We start from the raw sequence: 22,541 nt of genomic DNA, 5'->3' as shown, positions 1-22,541 counted from the left end.
CCAGTAATCCACTATAAAGCACCAGCAGCCGACCTACCGGAGTGCTGCGCTTCGGCCCAGTAATCTACTCTAAAGCACCAGCAGGTGACCTACCTGAGTGCTGCGCTGCGGCCCAGTAATCCACTATAAAGCACCCGCAGCTGACCTACCTGAGTGCTGCGCTGCGGCCCAGTAATCCACTATAAAGCACCAGCAGCTGACCTACCTGAGTGCTGCGCTCCGCTCCAGTAATCTGCTATAAAGCACCAGCAGCTGACCTACTTGAGTGCTGCGATCCGGAGCAGTAATCTGCTATAAAGCACCAGCAGCCGACCTACCCGAGTGCTGCGCTCTGGCCCAGTAATCTACTATAAAGCGCCAGCAGCCGACCTACCTGAGTGCTGCGCTCCGCTCCAGTAATCTGCTATAAAGCACCAGCAGCCGACCTACCGGAGTGCTCCGGTCCAGTAATATACTATAAAGCGCCAGCAGCCGACCTACCTGAGTTCTGCGCTCCAGCCCAGTAATCTGCTATAAAGCACCAGCAGCCAACCTACCTGAGTGCTGCGCTCCAGCCCAGTAATCCACTAGAAAAGCACCAGCAGCCAACCTACCTGAGTGCTGCGCTCCAGCCCAGTAATCCACTAGAAAAGCACCAGCAGCCGACCTACCTGAGTGCTGCGCTGCGGCCTACTGATCCACTATAAAGCCCAGAGCAGCCTGTGTGTATTTTTCCACATTCATTTGGTGTAATGTGAGAATTGGCAGGGGTGCCGGTGATTTCGGAGAGTGCCGGCTCCTGGTTGATGGGCATCTTCAGCCTGTGGGACCCAGGGGGATCATACGGGATGGCAGAACAGATGGCTTATGCTTCTCACAAGCAGATTCACTCTGTCAATTACTCACTTAATTGAGGTTGGTTGGGCACTGAAACTGATGCATTATACCCACCGCTCTTGCCACTGTGCCAGCTAGAGTTCACCAAATACCCATGAAAGTGGAATTGCTGACAGTAAATATAGCGTGCAATTTTTTTTAATTTGCACAAAAATGGCTTTAAGCAGAAATAGATCCTAAATGTAACCCCAAGAATAAAAAGAACGAGGGTACGTTTATTGGTATCGGTGGACTGTGACAGATTCCAGTCCACTTCATCAGGGTGCTAGGTGGGACCAAATGGGCCCCCACTGACCCCCTGTATCCACTTGTACGCCAAATGATAGGTACACCGGACAGGTTTCACACCTAGGGGCTTATCAGCCAGAACCCCTGTGACGCCTGTCAATGTCAATGGGGCCGGCGGCAGCATCGCACCGCCTGCTAGCTGCACGCGGCACGATGTGATTCCCGGTTTCCCCATTGAAAACAATGAGAGAAACTGTGATCCTTCAGCTGCGGCGGAGGAACGCTACTTATTCGAAGTGATGCGAGGCGGGTTTAAGATAGAAAATCCTCGCATCCATGGGGAAATCGCATAGTGGCGAGCGCGATATTGGGCGGTGATTCAAAGCCCGTGTGACGTTAGCCTCAGGCTGCTCTCACATATCCGTTTTACCAGCGTTTTACGTATGTTCAGAGCAGCGCTAAACGCGGTCAAACGTTACCATTGATTTCAGAGGGGCTGCTCAGACATGCGCTAAAACGCAGCGGTTTGCAAGCACTGTCCTATTTTCATACATTTCTGTGATTTAAAACGCGGCATTTTTACAAGCGCATGTGTGAGAGTGGCCTTAGTCTGAGAGAATTGCATCAAAATCGTGCTGTGTAAGGGCTGTGTGCTGCGTGTGCGTCTCTCGCGCAGGAGCACGCAGAAGTGCGCAATGCATTGCGTACCGACAATCCCCATACACTGTCTTGGCGTGTATGCGTGCATAATGCACTCCTAGATGGTGCATGCAGAGGCACAATTGAAAGTCAGTGTTAAGATTGGTACCGCGTGAATAAAACCTGCGTGTAAAATGCACTCGTGTGGGAGAGCCCTAAACATTGCTTCTGTCGTGGTTAAGGGTGTGGGCATACTTGGGCCTCAGTTATCAAATGTCTAGAAGAAAACGGTCTGATCAGAGCTCAGCTTTCATTTTACCATATGTATATTTATCATTCCACTCTTGGATCACTCCTAGAGTAATCTGTGACATCCTAGAGTGCATCATGTGACCAGAAGTCTGAAGCAGATGTAACGAAGTTATTGTGAATTCTTTGTCCATTAATGGTCACTTGTTAAGTTAAATATGCTGTGGACTAAAAAAATCTGTTACATGCTTCTATCATCGGTCTATACGGGCTTGTAAATACTCATCAGACAGAGGGAAGGCTTCTGACCGCTTCATCTCTGCTACTTCTGCATCCTTTTCAATGCTGCACCATTGTCCGCCCACGATAAATTGGCCCCAACATGTAATTGTTCTGTTTTCAAGCTTGTTTTTGGTTGGAGCACAACTAGCACACTCCAAGTGTGCTCCAGTAATGATGAATAGCCAGAGCATGTGTTTAGAAGATGCTCCCGGCAAAGATGAACAGGCAGAGCATGTTTTCTGCACTCCGAACATGCTCAAAGTGCAATAATGACTATGCCTCTGGGTAGTTCAGAAATAAAGCTGAGCTCTGATTGGTTGTTATGGGGAACAGACAGCGTTTCTCCTAGACAGTTGTAATAAATAAGGCCCAGCATTGCCAGAAATGAAAGTAATTCAGTTTTCCTTTTTGTTGCTCCTCTTACTATAAAGGCTAAGAAACCACAGAATGCTGCGGTGTGGAAACGTGCCTGGATCCCCGGCTGTGGGGATGGCTTTACGTTAACTCTTTAGTACATCTCTCAGTACGCAGGCTCGTGTTGTTGTATTTACATAGGACTGCCCAGATGACGCTTGAACACTGCATTTAGCTCTATTGACCCAACTTATGTCAAAACTGTCCTTTGTCTCTGGTTGGGGAGATATGGGTCTGCATATCCTCCTGTTTATTGAAGGGGATACTGTGGTCTACTGACTGAAAGCAGAAACCATGTGAAGTGGAGACCAAAGTGGTCTCCGCTTCACACATAAAGGCTACCAGGTCACCACCTGAAAGCAGCTTTTGGCATCTGAAATGAGAGCTGAGATGGAGGTGCTGAGATGGAGGTAAAGCTGCAGTGACAGGACCCATAGGGGCTGATCACGTTGGGATGTAGTCATCAGTCAATCGTGTTTGTTCTCAAACAAAACCCAATAAATATATATATATATATATCTTCACGTACCCGGAGGCTAGAGTTAGACGGATGCTTAAAGGGGACCTGGCAGAAGTTTTTAACAAAGTAAGCTGATAGCAGCCGTACACTTATTATTTGGGATCGGTCTTCCCAACACTTTCTGCTTTGAATGTGGCTACAAGCATACCTGCTTGCGTTACACGCTGTAGCCATATGTCCGTGTGACGGAGCCCTTGAGCACAACCCTAGCAGTATGCAGTCCACGCTGTCTGGGGATTTATAGCTAGGTAAAAGCAATATGGAGGTGTCCTTATTATAATGATGACCTGAAGGAAATCCGCATGCAAAGCGTAGGACTGAACGTGACGTGGTGGAAAAAGGTGGACCTTTGTTTTGAGGCCACGGAATGGCACATTGTGTTCTTGGGAGTTGCATGTTTAGCATCTATGGTTTATTGTCACTGGATGTGTCTCCTGGCCCGCCTTCACATCTGAGGCGGGGAATCCCATGGCCAAACAATTGGGTTCGTCCGGTTTCTGCTCAGCTGCCCGGTATTTTAGCGTAAGCAAACGCTGCACGCCGCACTCTTTCGTCCGGTAATTATGTGTCGGATCTGCAACGGAATCGCAGTATTGAAAATACAGTACTGTGTAAAAGTTTTAGGCCATCTGCATATGGGCGGATTTACATTGCGGAATCTGAAGTGGACCTCCACCTCCGGAGTCCACAGCAAATACCGCCCATAACATGCTATTGAGAAGCGCCTTTTACTCTACATGAGTGGAAATCAATTGTGATATTTCCACTAGTGGAGGAAAAATTGCAGCATGTTCTATTTTTGCGCAGAATCCGTGCGGACGGCTTCCATTGAAAGCTGTCCGATCCGCGGTCCCTCCCGCAAGGACATTGCGGAAAGGTTTTGGATTCTGCATCATCGCAAGGCAATGACGCGGGAAAAGCAGAGGTTTAAAAAAACATCTGTACTGCATGTCTGACAGCTCGCCGTGCGGTACAGAGAAGGTTTCAGAAAGGTGGGAACGTGTGGATGCCGGCCGGGCACAGAGTCGGATTCTGCATGCGGAATCCGACCCGCCCGTGTGCAACCAGCCCTAGGCAGGTGTGGGAAAAAATGTTGCAAACTAAAAATGCTTTCCAAAATAGAAGTGTTTAATAGTTTATTTTTGTCAACAAAATTCAAAGTATGTGCCAACCACTGTATCTACGATCCTCAACGTTGCCCGTGTCCTTGTGCTTGTTCAAAAGAGCTTGGAACACCTCTTGAAACCCCAGTATGCTTTGAGATCTTTGCCTAGGAGAGACCTTACTGATGCAGTATAACTACCTTGTGTCTTGTTGCTGTGCTCAACCTTACCATGGTGTATGAACTGTGACAGGAAACTGTCTTCCACAACCTCACCTCTGTAGCAGAGTTTGGCTGTTCCGTACCCAGTTTTAAGCCTCCTACACAACGGTTTCTGTTAATAACTGTATATCACCTGTTTCGTACAATTGGTTAATCATACGCCTGACTATAAGGCCCCCTGTCCACGGCCGTGATGGAATATCACTAGCGATATTCTGCCTTTGGGGAGCAGGGGGAGAGATGTCAGGTCTCCGCGCTGAGCCTATCTGACGCTATGGAAAGTGTTCACTGCGTTACCCTCGGCCAGATTATCGCTGTGGGTAACGCAATAAACTATCGCCCGTGGACAGGAGCCCTTATGCTACAAAATCCGTGACTTTGTACAAGTGTAGATGGTGGTTTGGAAGCAAAGACTGGTCTGATTTGATACAGATTTCCGTTTTGTTCATTCACTCTACATTTTGTTAATTGACAACAAAAAAAACTATTTTAGAACTTTTCTATTTTGGAAAGTATTCTTACTTTGCAGCATTTTTCCTGCTTAAGGCCTCATGCCCACGGGCGGATGGAATTCCCGCAGTGGAATCTGCCCCTGCAGGCGGCCCTGGACACAGCGGGTCTTCTACTTACCTGTCCGGGTCCTCATTTTCTTCACTGTGGATGCGTGCAGAAGCTGCTGTTGGAGCGCTGCAGCACATCCACACTGGAGTTTTTGTGGTCCTGCTGTCCCGCGGACAGGTTGTGGATCCTACGGCTTCCATTGACTTCAATGGGAGCTGTCCGTCCAGGATCAGCACTAAAATAGAGCATGCTGCGACTTAAAAATAAAAATTGTTCTTTTTTTTCTGACCAGAAGGTCTGCAAATCAAATCCGCATGCTTTATTTCATTTGCGGACGCCCATGTATCCCTATGGGCGGTTTGATTTGCAGATCACCTGCAAATGAGATCTGCCCGTGGACATAAGACCTAAAACTTTTGCACTATACTATGTATAGTAAACCCTGCATATACGGTACATAATAGCAAATGAGGAAGACCTGTACAATAAATGCAATTAAATATAGGCTCATATAACCACTATAGTGGGACTATTACAGCTCTAGCAGCAGCCTATGGGGAAGTGAGGGCCTCATCATTAGAGAGCATATCTAGCAGGAGGCTTCCTCCCGCTGTGTATCTGCTTGGTGTTATCAGCTGTGAGTACCGCTGCTCAGCTTGTGCTCCAGCTCTTAGAAAGCAGCGGCATCATTACGACCTGTGTGCCCCTTGTAATGGGACTCTGTTCTCTGCTTTAGTCTGACTTCTGCTATCTCAGCAGCAGTTGTCTATTCTGTATACCTATATACTGCACCTAGCGCTGTCTTACAGGTCTATATGCCATAGGTTCTACAGATAGGAACTGTAGCGGCTTACTAGACAGTAAAAATACATGTATTCAAATGCTGGGAAAACCCCAAACAAGCAATTATTCAACAGGCTTCTATCACTCAGAACTTTTTTTTTTTGGCTACAATCAAAAAGTCTATGCAAAAAATACCAGTTCCAAACCTACAGCTTCCTGCAAAAAAAACGCCATGTCAAGTGGGGAGGTTGGGGGGGGAGCCAAAAAATCCCATACATTTCCCTATTGACCTACATTTAACATTGGACCTCAGCATCTTATGCCCCCAAAAATATTTAGAAAAACTTTTTTTATTTTGTGTGGCAACTTGCCATGCAGTTTTTAAGCCAAAAGTGGACCGCATGTTATGTCCTATTCTGGGCTGTGAAAAACATTGTGCATGTAAATGGGCCCATAGGTTATAATCGGCTATGTTGCTGTCCATGGAATACACAGACTACACACGGCCCAGAGATATAGCCGTGTGCCTTTAACCCTAGAGACTGACGTAGACTATAGTCTGTCCTTGGACATAAAATAACTTTTTGGGAAATGGAATTTCCTAAAGTTTTAGTTCTCCGTAGCGGATCATAAAGTTCACATTTGTAAAGGAGGACACTCCATAATGATGATGTGCCATCGATGTAGCTTCCGGATGTCCGTATAGAGTCACATACACATCAGAACAGGACCAGGGTTTGTTTTTTTTTTCACACTAGTGTTCACATTACGTGTTAGAAAATCAAGCCTGTCCAGCATTTGGTTAGAGAAGATATCCAAAGCTTTATCCCCCAAAGTTCTAAGATCCACCGAGACACAATACGGCAGACTGGAATTCTTGCATGCTTTGAACATTCTATTAGTTCTTAATCAGAGCTCCAGCTTGAAGTACTAACCAGATGCGGGGTCAGCCTGATTTTATTTGCACCTGTCTGAGTAATATTCATGCTCTGGTTCTCCCTATTCACACTACCATGTAATATAAGGTTATATCGCAGGCAGAGACCATTCCTCAGGATGTTGCATGCAGAGGAGGTAAACCCTGGCGCCGCTGACTGCTGCTTCAGGCCGCTCTTTCTTGAGAACTACTTTGCATGCTGTATTAGAAATGCAAATACCCCTACAGGCAAAACATGTCAGTTTATTCAACCAGAGGCTCAACATGGTTTGCTTGTCAATGGGAAAATGCGGAGGAAGACGCCTTTCTAAGGAGAACATAAGCCATTTACATTCGGAAGCTTCCATCAACGTCCTCCCTGTTCATCGTTCATATGCTTCTCCCAGACGGCTGCCTGCACACGGGCAGCGGAGATGAATGAAGGAAGATGACTGCTGCTTCTTCCTAGGAAGAATATCCTATATGTCGTACATGGCATTCCAAACGGAAGCGTTCACCAACCGTGAGCCGACAGGATGGATTGTATAGTATATAGGTTTTATTTAAGTCACTAAAGTCACACTGCTCAGTCTCCTCCGCACAACCACCGTTGCTTCGGCTACCTTGTCATATACGTTGTCTGTGCTAGAGGGGAAGGAAAAAAACCCAAACCATTTGATTAAATATTCAACTTTCATACGCATTAAATTAATCTTGCATTACAAACTGAGATAATTACTCAGACGCATAAGAGTCTAGATGGCGTTATATATGACTAGTTATTACATGACTAGATCCCTGTGAATTTTTGAGCAGTAAATATTTCCAGAAAAAAGAAACTTTCTTTTTATTTATTTTTAAAACTTCATTTATTTGACCTAAGGATTCAAGACAAGACTTTATACTTTGATTTAGACAGCTTAGGCCGCCTGCAGACGGCCGGGTCAGATCCGGCTGCGAGAATTCTCGCAGCGGGACCCGACCTGCTCCCTTGCAGGGACCAGTTCGGGTCTCACCTGCGGCTCCGGCTTTGTGATGTGCCGGCTGCCAGCCGGCCCATGCGCAGAGCGGAGCCGGCGGCCCGGGAGTGACATTTCTCTACGAGACCCGCACAGAAATAGAACATGCCTCAATTTGTTTTCTGCGTGTGATTTTTTTTCACACGGACAAATCGTGGCCATCTGCCCAGGATTGCGTTTTCTAATGCAATCCTATGGCAGCTTCCACAGGCGGAAATTCTGTGGGAAATCCCACCGCGTAATTTCTGCCAGTGTGCAGGGGGCCTTACTTAGTATGTTATGCTAATGGGAGACCATGTCCATCTAGTTCAGCCTGCCTGCCCCCCCCCCCCTCGTTGATCCAGAGGAAGGCAAAAAAAAGAAGTTCCTACCTGACTCCAAGGTCATGATCAACAGCCCCGTTAGTTATTTAATGTCTATATCCTGTAATGTCATAGCGCTCTAGAAAGACATCCAGTCCCCTCTTAAGCTCCTCTATGGATTTTGCCATCACCACGTCCTCAGGCAGAGAGTTGCACAGTCTCACTGCTCTTACAGTAAAGAACCCCCTTCTATTTTGGTGATGAAACCTGCTTTCTTCTAGACGTAGCGGATGCCCTCTTGTTACAGTCACAGTCCTGTGTATAAACAGATCCTGGGAGAGATCCTTGTGTTGTCCCCTCATGTACTTATACATGGGTATTTGGTCGCCTCTTAACCTTCTTTTTTCTAGAGTAAATAATCCTAATTTTGATAGCCTCTCTGGGTATTTCAGTCCCGTCATTCCATGTATTAGTTTAGTTGCCCATCTTTGAACCCCCTCCAATACCGTAACATCTTTCCTGAGCACCGGTGACCAGAACTGTATGCAGTATTCCATGTGGGGCCTGACAAGTGCCTTATATAGTGATAGAATAATGTTCTCATCCCTCGCCCCTATACCGCTTTTAATGCACCCCTAAAAGAGGTATAGGGGCGAGGGACAAGAACATTATTCTTTCACTATGTGAGGCACTTGTCAGGCCCCACAGGCTTACGTGTGTCAGCGTTCAATACTCCCACCAGTTTTACAATGTACAGTGGAAAAATAAACATTAGAACATGTAAAGTTCTTTGTGTCACACTTAATACGTGTGCCTGAAAGTCACAGATCAGGCCATTTAATAGAAAGGGGGGACATGCACGGTCATCACTGCATAATCATGGTGAAAGTATGTGAAGCATTAAGGAAGTTCACCACTACTTCCTAAAGCCGTGTGCGTGTGCGCGTGTGTGTGTGTGTGTGTGTCTTAGTTATTTTCACAAGACGATTCCATGTCAGATACGTATGTATGGTGTTGCTATTTTTGAGTGAACTCAAGGGAAAAGTAATTGTCCTGCGTCTCAGACCTGCCACACTGCTGCATGCTGTTAAGAGTGGCCCTCTATATGGAGTGTTTAGGATGCAAGGATATCTTTTAAACCTTAAGTTATATTACAATGTAGATGTTATTACAAGTACTCAGTTGTCCCAAACTATTACGCAGGATTCTGCCATAAGGGCTCGCTCCCACTACCGTCTTCGTTCGTGTTTTGCTGTTTCATCGTGGAGACAGCAAAAAGGAAAGAAAACTTTTTAGTTTTGAAGTCATAGAAATGTTTTGAAATGGAAGGTCTTCAGTTTTAATCCGTTTCTGTATTTTTTGTTTCCATTTCATCTGGATCCAAAGCTCAGACGGCTGCACTTTTGTTTTCAGTTTTGGAAACTGAATATACATGGATCTGTTTTTTGTTTTTTCTTATTGTAGTGTACTCAATAGGAGGCAAATGCAACTTGAAGACAATCCATTTGCACTGTTGCCTTTCAATGCTGGGGGCCTAGGTTAAACCTGGACCCTCACACTGCAAGGCAATGTCTTATTTCAGTTTTTCTCTTCCGAAGACTGAGCAGAGAGACCGGAGCCCTGAACTGAGCAGTTGTCAAAGCAGCCTAAAGGCTCCTACCCGGTATTATGCGCACGGGTTTTGTGTGCGTAATATGTGGTACCAATCTCCGCACTAACCTTCAGTTGTGCCTTTCACAGTGCGAAAAATGCAAAAAAGTTTGCGGCATGCACTATCTTGGCATTTTTATTGTGCGCGTATACACACCAAGATAGCGTATGGGGATTGTCGTCACGCAGCAAGTATGTATGCAATTGCGCACTCACTGCGTGCTCCCGCGCGTGAAATAGGCTCATGTGATAGAGCCTTAAATGCGTTGTTTGCTGCATGCACAGATAATTTTGCATAAACTAAACGCCTATATTTCCAGATCAAGTTACATATTGATATATCAGCCCTTCTATGACAAGACTGGAGCAACTCTCTTATCCATTGAACTCGTTAGCCCATGTGTAGTTTCTGCTTGTACTTCATTAGAGGATGCCAGTTGTGCCACCATGCAGGTTCTCAGTGGGATTAAGGTCAGGAACTGATGGTGGCCAAACCATGATTTTATCTGCTTTTTATGCCCATAGCAGCCAAGCTGTCAATGTTTCTTTTTTTGCAGCATGGGATGGTGTGTTGTCTTGCATGGAAATGACTTTATTTTAGTAGGCACGATTCTTCTTTTCATATAATGGCAGAAAATCCTCAGTTAGTGTTCTTTTTGACGATAAAGGAAGCTACCATCTCGCTTCCCAATATTCCAGCCCAAAGCATCACCACCTCCCTGGTAACGCCTCAGTCTTGTAGGAACAGGGTGGCCGTTCAGAAGCCATGGGGAGCATCCAGTGTAGCATGGCATTCATCCGTGAAGAAAACTGTTTGAAAATTAGTCGTCTTGTATTTCTGAGCCCACGGCAAACACTTTAACTTTTTTGAGAGCTTTGGTTAGCAGTGGCCGAACTACAGTCTTGGGGCTTATTCAGACAGGCGTATATCGGCCATGTTTTCACTTCCGGCTAATATAAGCTGTCCCTCTCTGCAGGGGGAGGAGGCGGGCCAGGCTGTGAGCTAGTGTACTGAGCTCCCGCCCCCTCTCTGCCCTCTCCCCTGCTCTTCAGGGGTGGAGATAAGTTCCGCCCCTCCCATTGCAAACACGGGCGAAGAGGGGGCGGGAGCTCAGTGCACTAGCTCACGGCCTGGCCCGCCTCCTCCCCTTGCAGAGAGGGACAGCGTATATCGGCCGGGCGTGAACATCCGACCGATATACGCTTGTCTGAATTAGCCCTTATACACAACTACTAGCCTCTGCGGTATTCTGCACAGAGAGTTTTCTGACTCTCTGGAGACACCAGCACCTTCAAATACGGGTTTACTCATCAGTGGCATTCTTAACTTTTAAGAAGATTGATTGGTCTGGCAGTAACTTTCCTTATTAAGCCTTTATCAAATTGCATTTGCCTGTGAATCACTCGCATATCTGTTCACAGTTTGATGATCTCTCTTCCGTTTATGTGAAATACCAATTGTGTTCACGCCTTCTGCAAGACATCGGACTATTTAATGCTTTTCATCTTCAGAGAGGTCTTCCTTCCTTCCCATATTGCCTGAGAACCAGGACTTGTTTAGTAATGTGGCACATTCTCTTTAAGTAACTTTCCCTTTAACCAAGATCACCTGGCAGTCTGATTACCAAACCTGTCTGTGATTGATGCCACACATTTTATAAGGAGATGAGAATAATTTGTAACTCAATATATCCACTGCTTCTATGGTAATTCATAGGGTAACGGGTCAGAAGCCCCACCGCGCATGTATCCTTTTAGGCACACTTGACCATTGACATGTCTTTCTTCTTAACTTACAGGTTGCCTGTTGCATCTCTGTGCAAACCATGAAACGTACACGACTGCCAAGCAGCAGTGAAGACTCTGATGACAATGCCAGTAAGTTGTAACTTTTTTTTTTTTAAATTTATATGTAATTAAACCAAATTACAGGAAATTACAGTTCTTCGTCAACAGAAGACTTTAAGGATATTTAGAAAATTTTAAAGGGGTATTCCCATCTCGGCCATGACAAGCCAAGATGGGAATACCCCTTTAAGTCATCGTGGTAGTAGAAGAAACTAGCATTGTACTGAAAAGGGACAGACTGCTGAGAAACTCTGTCCATATCCATCACCAAAGGGAGTAATTTAATCTTTCTTGGGTCCCTGAAGAGTTACATCTTATATTAACCCTTTCCAATCCGATTTTGGATTCAGGGTTTCCTAAAAGGCTTTCTCTTTTTGCTATTATACAACAGTGCCATCTGCTGGCTAAAGCCAGTGTGTGTGCGCCAGAGAGGCTCCGACAGCGGAGTGGCTGGCAATAGACGGTAAGAATACCCTTTTGGACGTCTTCTGACATTGGAGCTGTACAAGCCTCAATCAGAATGTAGGGAGATGTGAGACAGTGGATTGGAAAGGGTTAAAGGGAACCTGTTGGCTCCTATGAGCCCTGTAAGCTACAGCTATGGGTTCATAGGAGCTGAAACGCTGAGTCTAGGGATTTGACTCTTACCTGCCCTCCTTAGCATTCCCCTGCTGGTCTTTTACAACTATGGCTGCCTGCAGACCACGGACTACATGGAAGGAGGGGACTAGTCTATAGTTATCAAAATTTATATCCTTTTATTAGTCTCTGAAAAATATAAGCAGTGCCCTGATTTGTTGCTAAGAACAAGTTGTTCCACTTCCGCATTAGTTTTGATCTCCTGATGCCTTCCTTCATCACATACAGAATGGTTTCTTACAGTATGCAATGAAGAAGCCACAAACGCCCCGCTAGAGATGTGACGTAGAAGATGCTGCTTCAGTCCATTATCTGAGAGCTTCAGTGTCTGACAGGATACAGAGACGTGTCGAGAATCTCTGAAGCGTAACCTACAAGACATTGTTGGGTTCTGAGCTTACTGCTCTGACAATACCGAAATCCTCAAGCATCTCAGCCCCACCAGAGAACAAACAGGAGTCTTTAATCATAGAAAACGTATATCCTCCTTTCTATTTCATGCCGTTTTGTCTCATTTTCAATACAAACTGAAAAATATATAAAGACGTCTTCAGTATGTGTCCCAGGAGATCAGCAATGTCCCACCTTGTCCTCCTCACAATCCTGTATCTGGGTGTGAGACAACTGGCTACAGGAGGCTCCACCTCTCTCCTGTTCGCAGTAGGCCATAAATTGAGATAAGCCCCACCCTCATATACTGCAAGGTGCTGATTGGTCTTTGCCTTTTCCTATGTCACCTACTTTTAGACTGAAAATGTAGTTAGAGTACTACTCGTAGGTTGGCTGTAGACCGGAGCTTGGCTGTTCAGCTCTATCCTAAGAGCTGAAGAAGAGAGCAACAGAAGTGCTGGATCTGGACGGCCCCAAATGGCCCTCATTGACTACAATGGAGTCCATCCAGCTTCCTGCAGGCCGGCAGAAATTTCCACAGATGAATTGCAACAGCATGCTGCGCTGCCTCCAGTGCAGATGTGAACATAGCCATATACCGTGTTTCCCCGATAATAAGCTCTACCCTGATTTTTGGGGAGGGTTGCAGAGCTTGAAATATAAACACTCCCTTGAAAATAAGCCCTAGCTACACTACAGAGGGAAAAAAAAGGCTCACCTAGCAGGCGGTGTACGGGTCCCTCACACTGGCCTGCGGCGCTCCGGCTGTCCTCCGTGTAGTCCTCAGCACTGAAAGAGCATTCTCTTCCTGGTAATGGGGCTTGAATACCCCGCCTCCCTCAAGAGATTGCTGTGATTGGCTGAGCCACAGTGCTTGTCATCCAATCAGAGCTGTTGCGATGAACCAATCGCAGGACTACACAAAAGACTGCCGTAGCGCCGCAGCCCAGCGTGAGCACCCGAACGCTGCCTGCTAGATAAGTATTAAGGCCGCCCCCCCCCCCCTTAAAAAAAAAAAGGACTCTGTGCCTCTTTTGGGGCAAAAATTAATATAAGACAGTGTCACTATCTTATAACCACCTTGGCGTGGGAAAAGGCGGTATGTCTGACCTAAATTTCATAGTTGTAGCCCGATTATATTTTTACAAATCTGCAGTGGAGATGATCTCCAAATATCGAGGCAAGCTATAGGCCGGGCTCGCATGGGCGTATGTTGACCGCATATTACGCGGGCTCTGTACGTCCGTGTGATATGTGGTAACTCACAGGCAATCAATTACATTGCCTTACACAGATCCAATCACATTAGCGTTTTGTAACTGCATAATACGCGAGCGCAAAAAAGAACGCCGCATGTTCTATTTTGCAGCATACATATGCGAGCTAGAGCCCATTGTTCTCCTCAGGCGTGTATATACGTGCGCCCATTCACAGTGCAGGGAATGACAAAAAACAGGTGTGCTGCACATGACCATTTCGACGCCATACGTGGCAGTACGCAGGGTCATAAGCCGGCTCCACCGCTGTAAAAACCGCTGCGGGACCTCTGCAGCATTTTGCGCTTACAGCTTTTGTATACGGATTTTGTGAGTAGTCGCATTGTCTTGAAGAAACCAGATTCCTTCATAAGCTTGCCTGAACTTTTGGAGACAGCGTTCACTTCAGGTCTGCAAAAAGAAAATTGGACTACAACACTTTGTATGGCCATGCTACGCAAATGGTGTGGAGCGCTCTGGCATGTGTTATGAATGGTGTAGTGCTTTGGCGCCTGCTACATCTGTATACCCTTGCTATGTAATGGTGTCTGATGCAGTGTTGTACTACCGGATAAACCAGTGTGCTGCAGTTTAGGGGGTTCGTGTTGATCGGAGCGGAGAAGAACAGAGAATTGCTTATTTTGGCAGTACGACTGCGCTCCTTGTTTGCTCACCTGTCATGATTTGGCTGAGGTCCTGACAGTAGCGTGTGGATAGGCACAGGTGTCCGTCCTGCAGCTCCCAGCTATGCGTTATGTCCTCTAATATCACATAGAAGAGGCTGGATGGTTTAACCCTTGTTTGCAAATTGGGTGAATTTAAGTATTTTTTACACGAATAGACTTTTTCTATCCCGCATGTAGTTGATTTTGTGATGAAATTGCTTACACGGTGTATAATTGTCATAAATGACGATACAACAAATAGGTCAGCAAGTAATGTGAGATAATGAACACAACTGGAAAAGCTGCAGTTATGCTGTTAGTATCAGATCATTAACCCTTTAGTGACGAAGCCTGGTTGCGCCTTAGTGACCAAGCCAAATTTTGGAAATCTGACATGTCACTTTAACATGGAATAACTCCGTAAAGGTTTTGCATATCCAAGTGATTCTGACATTGTTTTTTCGCCACATATTGTACTTCAATTAGATGGTAAAAATAGACCAATAGAATTTGTGTATATTTATTAAAAGCGCCAAATTTGGGGGGGGGGAAGTTGTTGTTTTTCACATTTTCAACTGTAATATGTCAAATATGTGCGAACATACTGTACAAGTGTTTGCTAAGATATATATTTCCATCTGTTTACCTTATTCTGGGCACACATTTAAAAAACTTGGTGGTTTTTTTTTTTAAGCATTTAGATGACGTTCAAATTTAGCATTACTTATCAACATTTTGAGGAACATTTTGTTTTCCTGCACCAAGCCAAGATTGCAAAGGTTCATAGGTGTCAGAATGATAGATACCCCCACACATGACCCCATTTTAAAAACTACACTACTTAATGTATTCACTGAGGGGGGTCAGGAGTATTTTGACCCCACAGGTTTTTTTTTTCAGGCATTAATGCAATTTAGAGGAGAAAATATAAAATTTCATGTTTTTGAAAATGTCATTTCAAAGACCTATTTCTTTTCTGTAGTGCCACATGAAAATGAGGATTTACACCCCAAAATAGATACCTCTGTCAGTTTTGTGTTAAGAGACATATCCATTGTGGCCCTAATCTTATGTCTGCATTGCTCGAAGGGGCCCAAACCGAGCGGGTGGCTTTCAGAACAGACATTTTACTTGAAGGTGCTTTAGACCCCATAGCACACCTGTAGAGCCCTTGAGCGGCCAAAACCATAGAGAACCCCCAACAAATGACCCCATTTTGGAAACTAGATCCTTTAACAAATTCATCTAGGGGTGTATGGCATATTTTGACCCCAGAGTTTTTGAATGAATCTCAGCAAAACAGAAGAAAAAATTACGATTTCTGGGGTGGATCTGTTGCAGAATGGTGAGAAAGAAGATCGCTTGGTAATATTTCTCCCTGTTTCCAGCAAAATGTTGTCTTGGTATCAAATTAGTCGCTTCAAAGACCCTTTTACACAGGCTGACAATCGGGTACGAACACTCGTAGAAATTCTGGTTGGCCTGATTGTGCGCAGCTTCCCACGGGCTGATAATCAATTGACGAATGAGCAGAGGGTGTTTCGTCAGCTAATTGGGTCGTTTATGCTGCCATGAAGCTTGACTGTTGTGGGCAGCACATCTCGCTGTGTGAACGAGGAATGTACTGCAAAAAGTGTTTTTAAAAAAGCACAGTGGCGGCATAGTTACCGTCATTCTATTAAATATGAAAAGCTCCGCCCCCTGGTGACCGCTATACTGAATGCCCCTGCTGGCAAGTATTCCTTTCAGCAGCCCAGCATTGGCATTCAGTGTAGTGGGCACATTACAGTTCAGGGTGCCGGACCAGCGGCAGGGATCGGAGCTCCTCTTCAGGCCAATGCCCCCCTCAAAAAAAAAAAAAGATGTAGATGAACAAATATCAGCCAGTTAAATAACAGGCCTGGATTGTATCTGTGACCTGTGTAAAAAGCCCTACATGTCTCAATAGTGGTCGGCGGTACAGATGCCGCAGTTGTTAACATGGCCGTCACATCATGACAACCGCCGAAAATCGAGTCCACTTATCATAACACGTTAACGTTTGCTACATCTGCGCTTTTCTATGTCGTGTTCTTTAATTGCAACAAAACTTAGTTTATTGCTACTTTTAAAACTGTCTTTCTTGTGGGTTTCCACCGATGTGTGAATGCCGGGCTCCGATCTCTGTACTGTGTTGCACACTTCTAGTATTCCAGACCTAATGACCTATATTGGTGGTGTGATAAGCAGAGATTGTGCGCTAGTTGTAGGGCGGGCGAGCTGTTGCCATGTGAAGACTTACTTGGGCTGTAATACTATAGTGCAGCTATTGACAAGCTCACACCAACTGTGTTCCCTGCTGGTCTGGCCAGTAATGTCATTGAAGCCACGTGACTCCAAGCCTTTTCCACAAGGGGCCTTTAACGCAGCCTCTGTTAGGCTGGGCTCAAACGGGACGGATTTCCAGCGGAATTCTCGCGGATTGGCCGCACCGAAAATCCACGAGCATTCCACTGGAAAACCACAGCTGTGGGTTTTGAATCGGCTTCACCGCCTGCATTTCCGCTGCGGCCATCTCTCCCCATAGAGAGGCCGCTGCGGGGAAAAAAAAAAGAATTGACAGTTGCATCTTTAATTTCCACGCCGCATGGCCGTTTCTGCACGGATTACCAATTTGTGACTCGCACCCACCACACGTGCTCCTGGTTTTTGCTGCCGCCGTTCTGTACGTCCTTACCCTGCAGATAATGTAACGGTACATACACATGTAGCAGATTTGTAATGTGTTTCATTCACCTGAATCACATGACATTCTACAAGCCTAATTCAAATGAATGGGACCGTTGCAGAAACGTCGTCAATAAACCTGCCGAGTGTGGGGTACGGGCACATGTTGGGGTAAACGCTGCAATTCTACTGCGTGTGGACTTGGCCTTTTAAAAAGCATTAAAAATCTCTGAGAATCTACTAATGTAGTGATGCGTTCAGTTTGATGCTACCTCCCACTGCGGTCATCTCTTAGCCAATATGTGACCTGCATAGAGGACTACCTCAAACTTCTACGTATTGTTTAGATCTACGATACGGGTTTTCTACTGTAGATCAACTAGCTGAAATCTGGCCGATGAACAGCCACCACCGTGACTCCAGTCCTGAGAATGAGGGAAGGGGCGTTGGTGGCCCCCTGTGCAATCCTTCATTAAAGTGAATGGGAGATACTGTTTCATCCCCAGCAGGCTCTGCTTCTCATCAGATCATCTTGTCTCTTGGGATTCCCTTACAGATGCACACGTTCGTTATTGCTAGGCACCTTTAAAGGGGTATTCCCATCTCAGGAATCCTATTTCAATGGGTTTTGAAATTGCAAAACAATGAGTTCACCCATTGTTTATTTTGAAAAAAGCCCCATTCCCCAGACATTTGCAGCTATTGAGCCCCCTGGTTGTTTACTGCTCGTTGCCATGGAAACAGACCACCTCTGCTATAGAAGAAATTAGCCAAGAACAATGGTAGCTGGGTTGAAAACTGAAAGATCCCGGCCATCAGATCTAGAATAAAGAGCACTAGTGCCAGCCTCCTCTGCTGCGTAAGGATGTGTTCACACGGCGGAATCCCACACAGAATGTTCTCGGGATTCCGCTTCTAAAACCCACAGCAGAAATCCGTGGCTCTTCTGTTACTACTTCGTCTGAAATTCCACGCGTGGATTTTGCCCGTTGACAGGTATAAATCCATGGGCAGATCCGTGCAGAAACGCACAACTTAGCCGTGGGCAGAATCCATGCGGAAAATTCTGCATCCGTTTCCACTGTGTGAACATGGTCTACTATTCACAGTTTGGGCAGGCACATAGTAGACTGGAGGGATGTAAGCGAGCACAGCTTGATGAGCGGGCTGTCGGAGCAGCTGGGTGGGGCGACTGCAGATGTTGTGTGGCCGCATAGCTTAAAGGAAACCGTTGTGAGCATAGATTGCTTGTACAATATAATTCAATATTGCAATATATTGTGCTTCTGATGCCAGCCAGATGAGATCCTGTCCACTAGATAGTCTGAAATGTACAGTTGCATGGAAGGCTTCACTAGGCCCCAGGCTCCGATGGCAACCCATCGGCACCCTGCAATCATGTTGTTAAAGGGGGTGGCAGGGCAATGGGGCTCTGGAAGATGTCCTTTGGATCGTTGCGTAGACATCACAGTCAGCATTGACCATGGCATCTAAGTAGTTACATGGCTGCAATTAGAGCTAGCTCCAATCACAACCAGATGTCAACCGAAAGCCTTGTCGGCTATGGAGCGGGCTGCTGATTCTGCACACGTCAGCCATTTATATATGGGGGATGTCACAAATGGGTTTAAACCACTAACTGGTAAATGAATAACTGATTATATCATGAGAATAGCCCCTGTCAAGGGGTGGCATATATTAGGCTACTATTACATGAGCACTAGTGGCTGCAGGTGCAGTCCACAATTGGCAATATTGCACCAGTGTTGACGGAGCTTGTTATAGAGGCCCTGGGAAATCCGTTGAAGTTGATGTGTTGGAAGCTGAAAAAATGGGGAAGGAGAAGGGTGTTTGCGACTGTGACAAAGCCCAGATTGTGATGACCGAGTCAGACCATCACCAAAAACAAGAAGTCTAGTTGGGTGATCCTGATATGAAGTTGTTGGTACCTACTAATGGTGGTACAAGGAAGGACAACCACTGAATTTGCTACTGGATCATGGGTATGCAAAGTTCATTGATGTGTGTGTTTGGGAAGCGAAAGTTCGCTCCCCTGGTCCAATTACTCACAAGAGCTACCGTAACAATAACCTCTGCAGCAATATAATGGGTGTGTGAGCATCAGAACTAGACTATGGAAGAAGGTGGCCTGGTCTGAAGAATTGCATTTTCTTTGACATTGTGTGTGTGTGTGTGTGTCACTTACCTGGGCAAGAGGTAGCATCAGGATGCTCCATTGGAACAAGCTAGTGGAGGCAATATGATGCTCTGGGCAACGTCTCCTGGAAAACTTTGGGTCCTAGCATTTATGTGTCACAAGTCACCAATTCAGTAAGATCGGTTTGAGAAACACGTTAAAGAATTCAAGAAGATGACTTGTCTCCAGATTCCCCAGATCTCAGTCTGATGGAACATTTATTGACTGTGCTGGAAAACTAAGTCCAGTCCATGGACGCCGTGATTCGACGTGATTGGGACTGGCAATATACATGCTTAACTCCTTAGTGACCGTCTGTTTGTATCTTAATGACCAGGGCAAATTGTGGAAATCTGACATGTCACTTTAACATAGAATAACCCCGTAAAGGTTTTGCATATCCAAGTGATTCTGCCATTTTTTCGCCGATATTGTACTGCATTAAGGTGGTGAAAATGCCATGTGAGACCGGCCTAGGGTAGAATGCTACCTTTTTATCAGGTGGCCAGAGACCGCTCAACAAGGCCACCGGTCACTGCTCCAGGCTAGGCTCTCGGTGACCTTTGAGTAAGGAGATTTTACATTTCCTGGGCTCCCCGGCTCCTGCGCAGGTGTCCAGTATTTTCGCGACAGTCGCAGATGCTGAGGAGGGTCCATGGACGTGGATCACCGTCAGGGTTCAAATGTGGAGGCCTCCGGTAAGATGTTTCATCTCCTCTCACCGATCACATCAGTGAGGGGAGATGAAACTTCAACTTTTTAAAAAACTTTTACATGATCTCCATTATCCATTGGATAATGGCAGTCACGTGACCAGGAACCGCATACCGCGGCCCCTCGGCCCACTCCAGGCACTCGGCTATCTTTGACAGCCAGGTGCAGGGGGATTTAAGATTTCCTTGACTTTTGCGCATGCGTCTGCCATTTTGCTAATGGGCCCATGTGCAGAAGCCGGTGTAAGGTTCGCGGATAAAGATCCCATCATGGGACAAATCCGGAGACCTTAGGTATGCAATTTCATCTCCTCTCGCGGATACGATCCGCAAGGGAGATAAAGTGTAACTTTTTTTTTATTTTTTTGATTTAACTTTGCATTATCACTGTTATTTGATGGATAATAGTGATCATGTGACTGGCAGCGGTCCCCGGCAACATCTCCCTGCACTCAGCTATCTTTGACAGCCGGATGCAGCGAGATTTTTAATTCGCCGGGCTCTCTGGCCTTCTGTGCAAGGTGAGTATTTTCAGCTTCCCTCATGGATCTGATCCATGAGGGAAAATGATAGTTTACCTTTTTTTCAGTTTTCCGTGATCGCCCTTATCCATTGGATAACGGTGATCACGGATCCGGGGACCAGTCACCACGCTCCCCGGTGATATCTCCTGCCTCTTGGCTACCTTCAGTAGCCGGGAGCCAGGAGATTTCAGATCTCCCGGGCCTCCCGTCCTTCTGCGTGTGACATAATACTGTCTGGCATGAATGTGCAGAAGGCGGCGTCAGGTCCTTTCTGGACCAGATTGCTGTGGGACATCGTGGAGGACGGGGGTAAGTACTCTCGACTCACCTCATGGATCTGATCCATGCGGGTAGCTGAAACTTTAACTTTTTTTTCACTTTCTGTTTACTTTTATGCAATCTGCGTTGGATAACGCCGATTGCATTACTGCAGGAGGGGGGGCTTCCCGCGGCCCCATGACAGCTCTAGGTTGTCAGCAATCTCCGGCAGTTACCAGCATGGAGCTGTTACGTGCACAGCCTGCAGGGCTTTAATCCCCAGGGGAAGCGTGTTTTTATGGCCCTGGGGATTAAAACCCAGCAAACCAGGATGTAAAAAGTCTGTGCGGTGGTCGCTAGAGGGTTAATCACTTCTGCATCCACGTAGGCACCTCTGTGACGTCCATCCTCCTGATAGGTGAAGGTCCTAGAGGTTGGACCCCGGCTGATCAGCTAGTTCTACCTTATGCTGTGGATAACTTCAGATCTTGGCATAACTCCTTTAAAGGATGTGCCGCTATTAACTTGCTGCCGGGTCCCACTGAACACCTCGCAGGTCTTCATGGCTCGGGAGGAGACGTGCCAACACAATATTAAGGGGATTTAATGTTATGGCTGTTCATTGTATGTCAATGCCGTACCCATAATTTTCTATTGTACTTTAATAGTAAGCTTTTATTACCGTCATCCTTTTTATTGTTCGCATAAAACCTGATAGAACTTGGAAGGAGAAAAATAAAACAGATGCAGAAATTTGCTGCGAATCTCGAGCACCTGAAATAATCTTCCATTATTAGAGGGTAAAGGTCCATCCGGCTGCGGTGGATTTACGTAACCTTCTAACGATGGGCCGCAGCAGGTTTATATAAGCGGAGGCCGCGGTGCATTTTTCAGTGATGTTCTTGCCACGATAAATTTAGCTTGAGCTCCCAGTGATGTCCGGCAGCGGGGCGGACCCCATCCTCGCAGAACACGGACTAGTAGCCTTCATCAGTAGGAATGGAGCCAAGATCAGATTTCAGTTCAGAAAGGAAACGGTTCTTGTCATGCCAGGAATACAGCCAGGATAATCCCCTATTCCATGGAACATGTTTACTGGGATGAGGAGCTGCACAAAGAATGTCCTGAGAAGTGCCCACAGATGTCTAGAAAGCCGGCAGCGCTCTTCTGCACTGTTGTGGAAAGGAACTTCCCAGAAGTCATCCAGAAGTTTTAACCAGCGTTGCCAAAACCTCTTCATCACATTACATTGTAGTACAAGCCACGAGCTCTAGTAGTCGGGGAGTTTTTGGTTATGTTTGGCAGCTTAGATGGATTAGTTTTGAAACACATTTTAACAAATCTCATTGATTTCCTCTCTGCTCACACAGCCGCGGGTCGCCATGTTTAATCCGATTTTGTACTGCAGACTTTATTCTTCTTTCTCTAAAAATAAATAGAAACTTGACGGCTGCGCAAAGGATCTGTCAAAAGCCTTATGGTTTTGTTATGTGTCCCCTCTCTGATGTGAAAATGGTTCATGTTTGTGGTCCTTTTTGGGAGGGAGGTTAAAAAGTCCATTTAGGGACTTTTCACCAGTGTG

At 46.0% G+C, this 22,541-nt stretch overlaps 1 protein-coding gene across 2 annotated transcripts in view; it reads left to right on the top strand.

The window, feature by feature from the left end:
* The window catches only part of JADE1 (jade family PHD finger 1), a 66,932-nt gene that overhangs the window by 10,163 nt on the left and 34,228 nt on the right, over positions 1 to 22,541 (top strand). For both annotated transcript variants that reach the window (XM_066573752.1, XM_066573753.1), the window contains exon 2: positions 11,563 to 11,641. In XM_066573752.1, coding sequence (XP_066429849.1) covers positions 11,563 to 11,641 — 79 coding nt within the window. The remainder of the gene's footprint in view (positions 1 to 11,562; positions 11,642 to 22,541) is intronic.

Source organism: Eleutherodactylus coqui, chromosome 7 (assembly GCF_035609145.1).
Source record: "Eleutherodactylus coqui strain aEleCoq1 chromosome 7, aEleCoq1.hap1, whole genome shotgun sequence".
In the NCBI taxonomy this organism is placed as follows: Eukaryota; Metazoa; Chordata; class Amphibia; order Anura; family Eleutherodactylidae; genus Eleutherodactylus; species Eleutherodactylus coqui.
The sequence above is the reverse complement of the archived record's forward strand: the minus strand, read 5'-3'. Positions and strand labels throughout refer to the sequence as shown.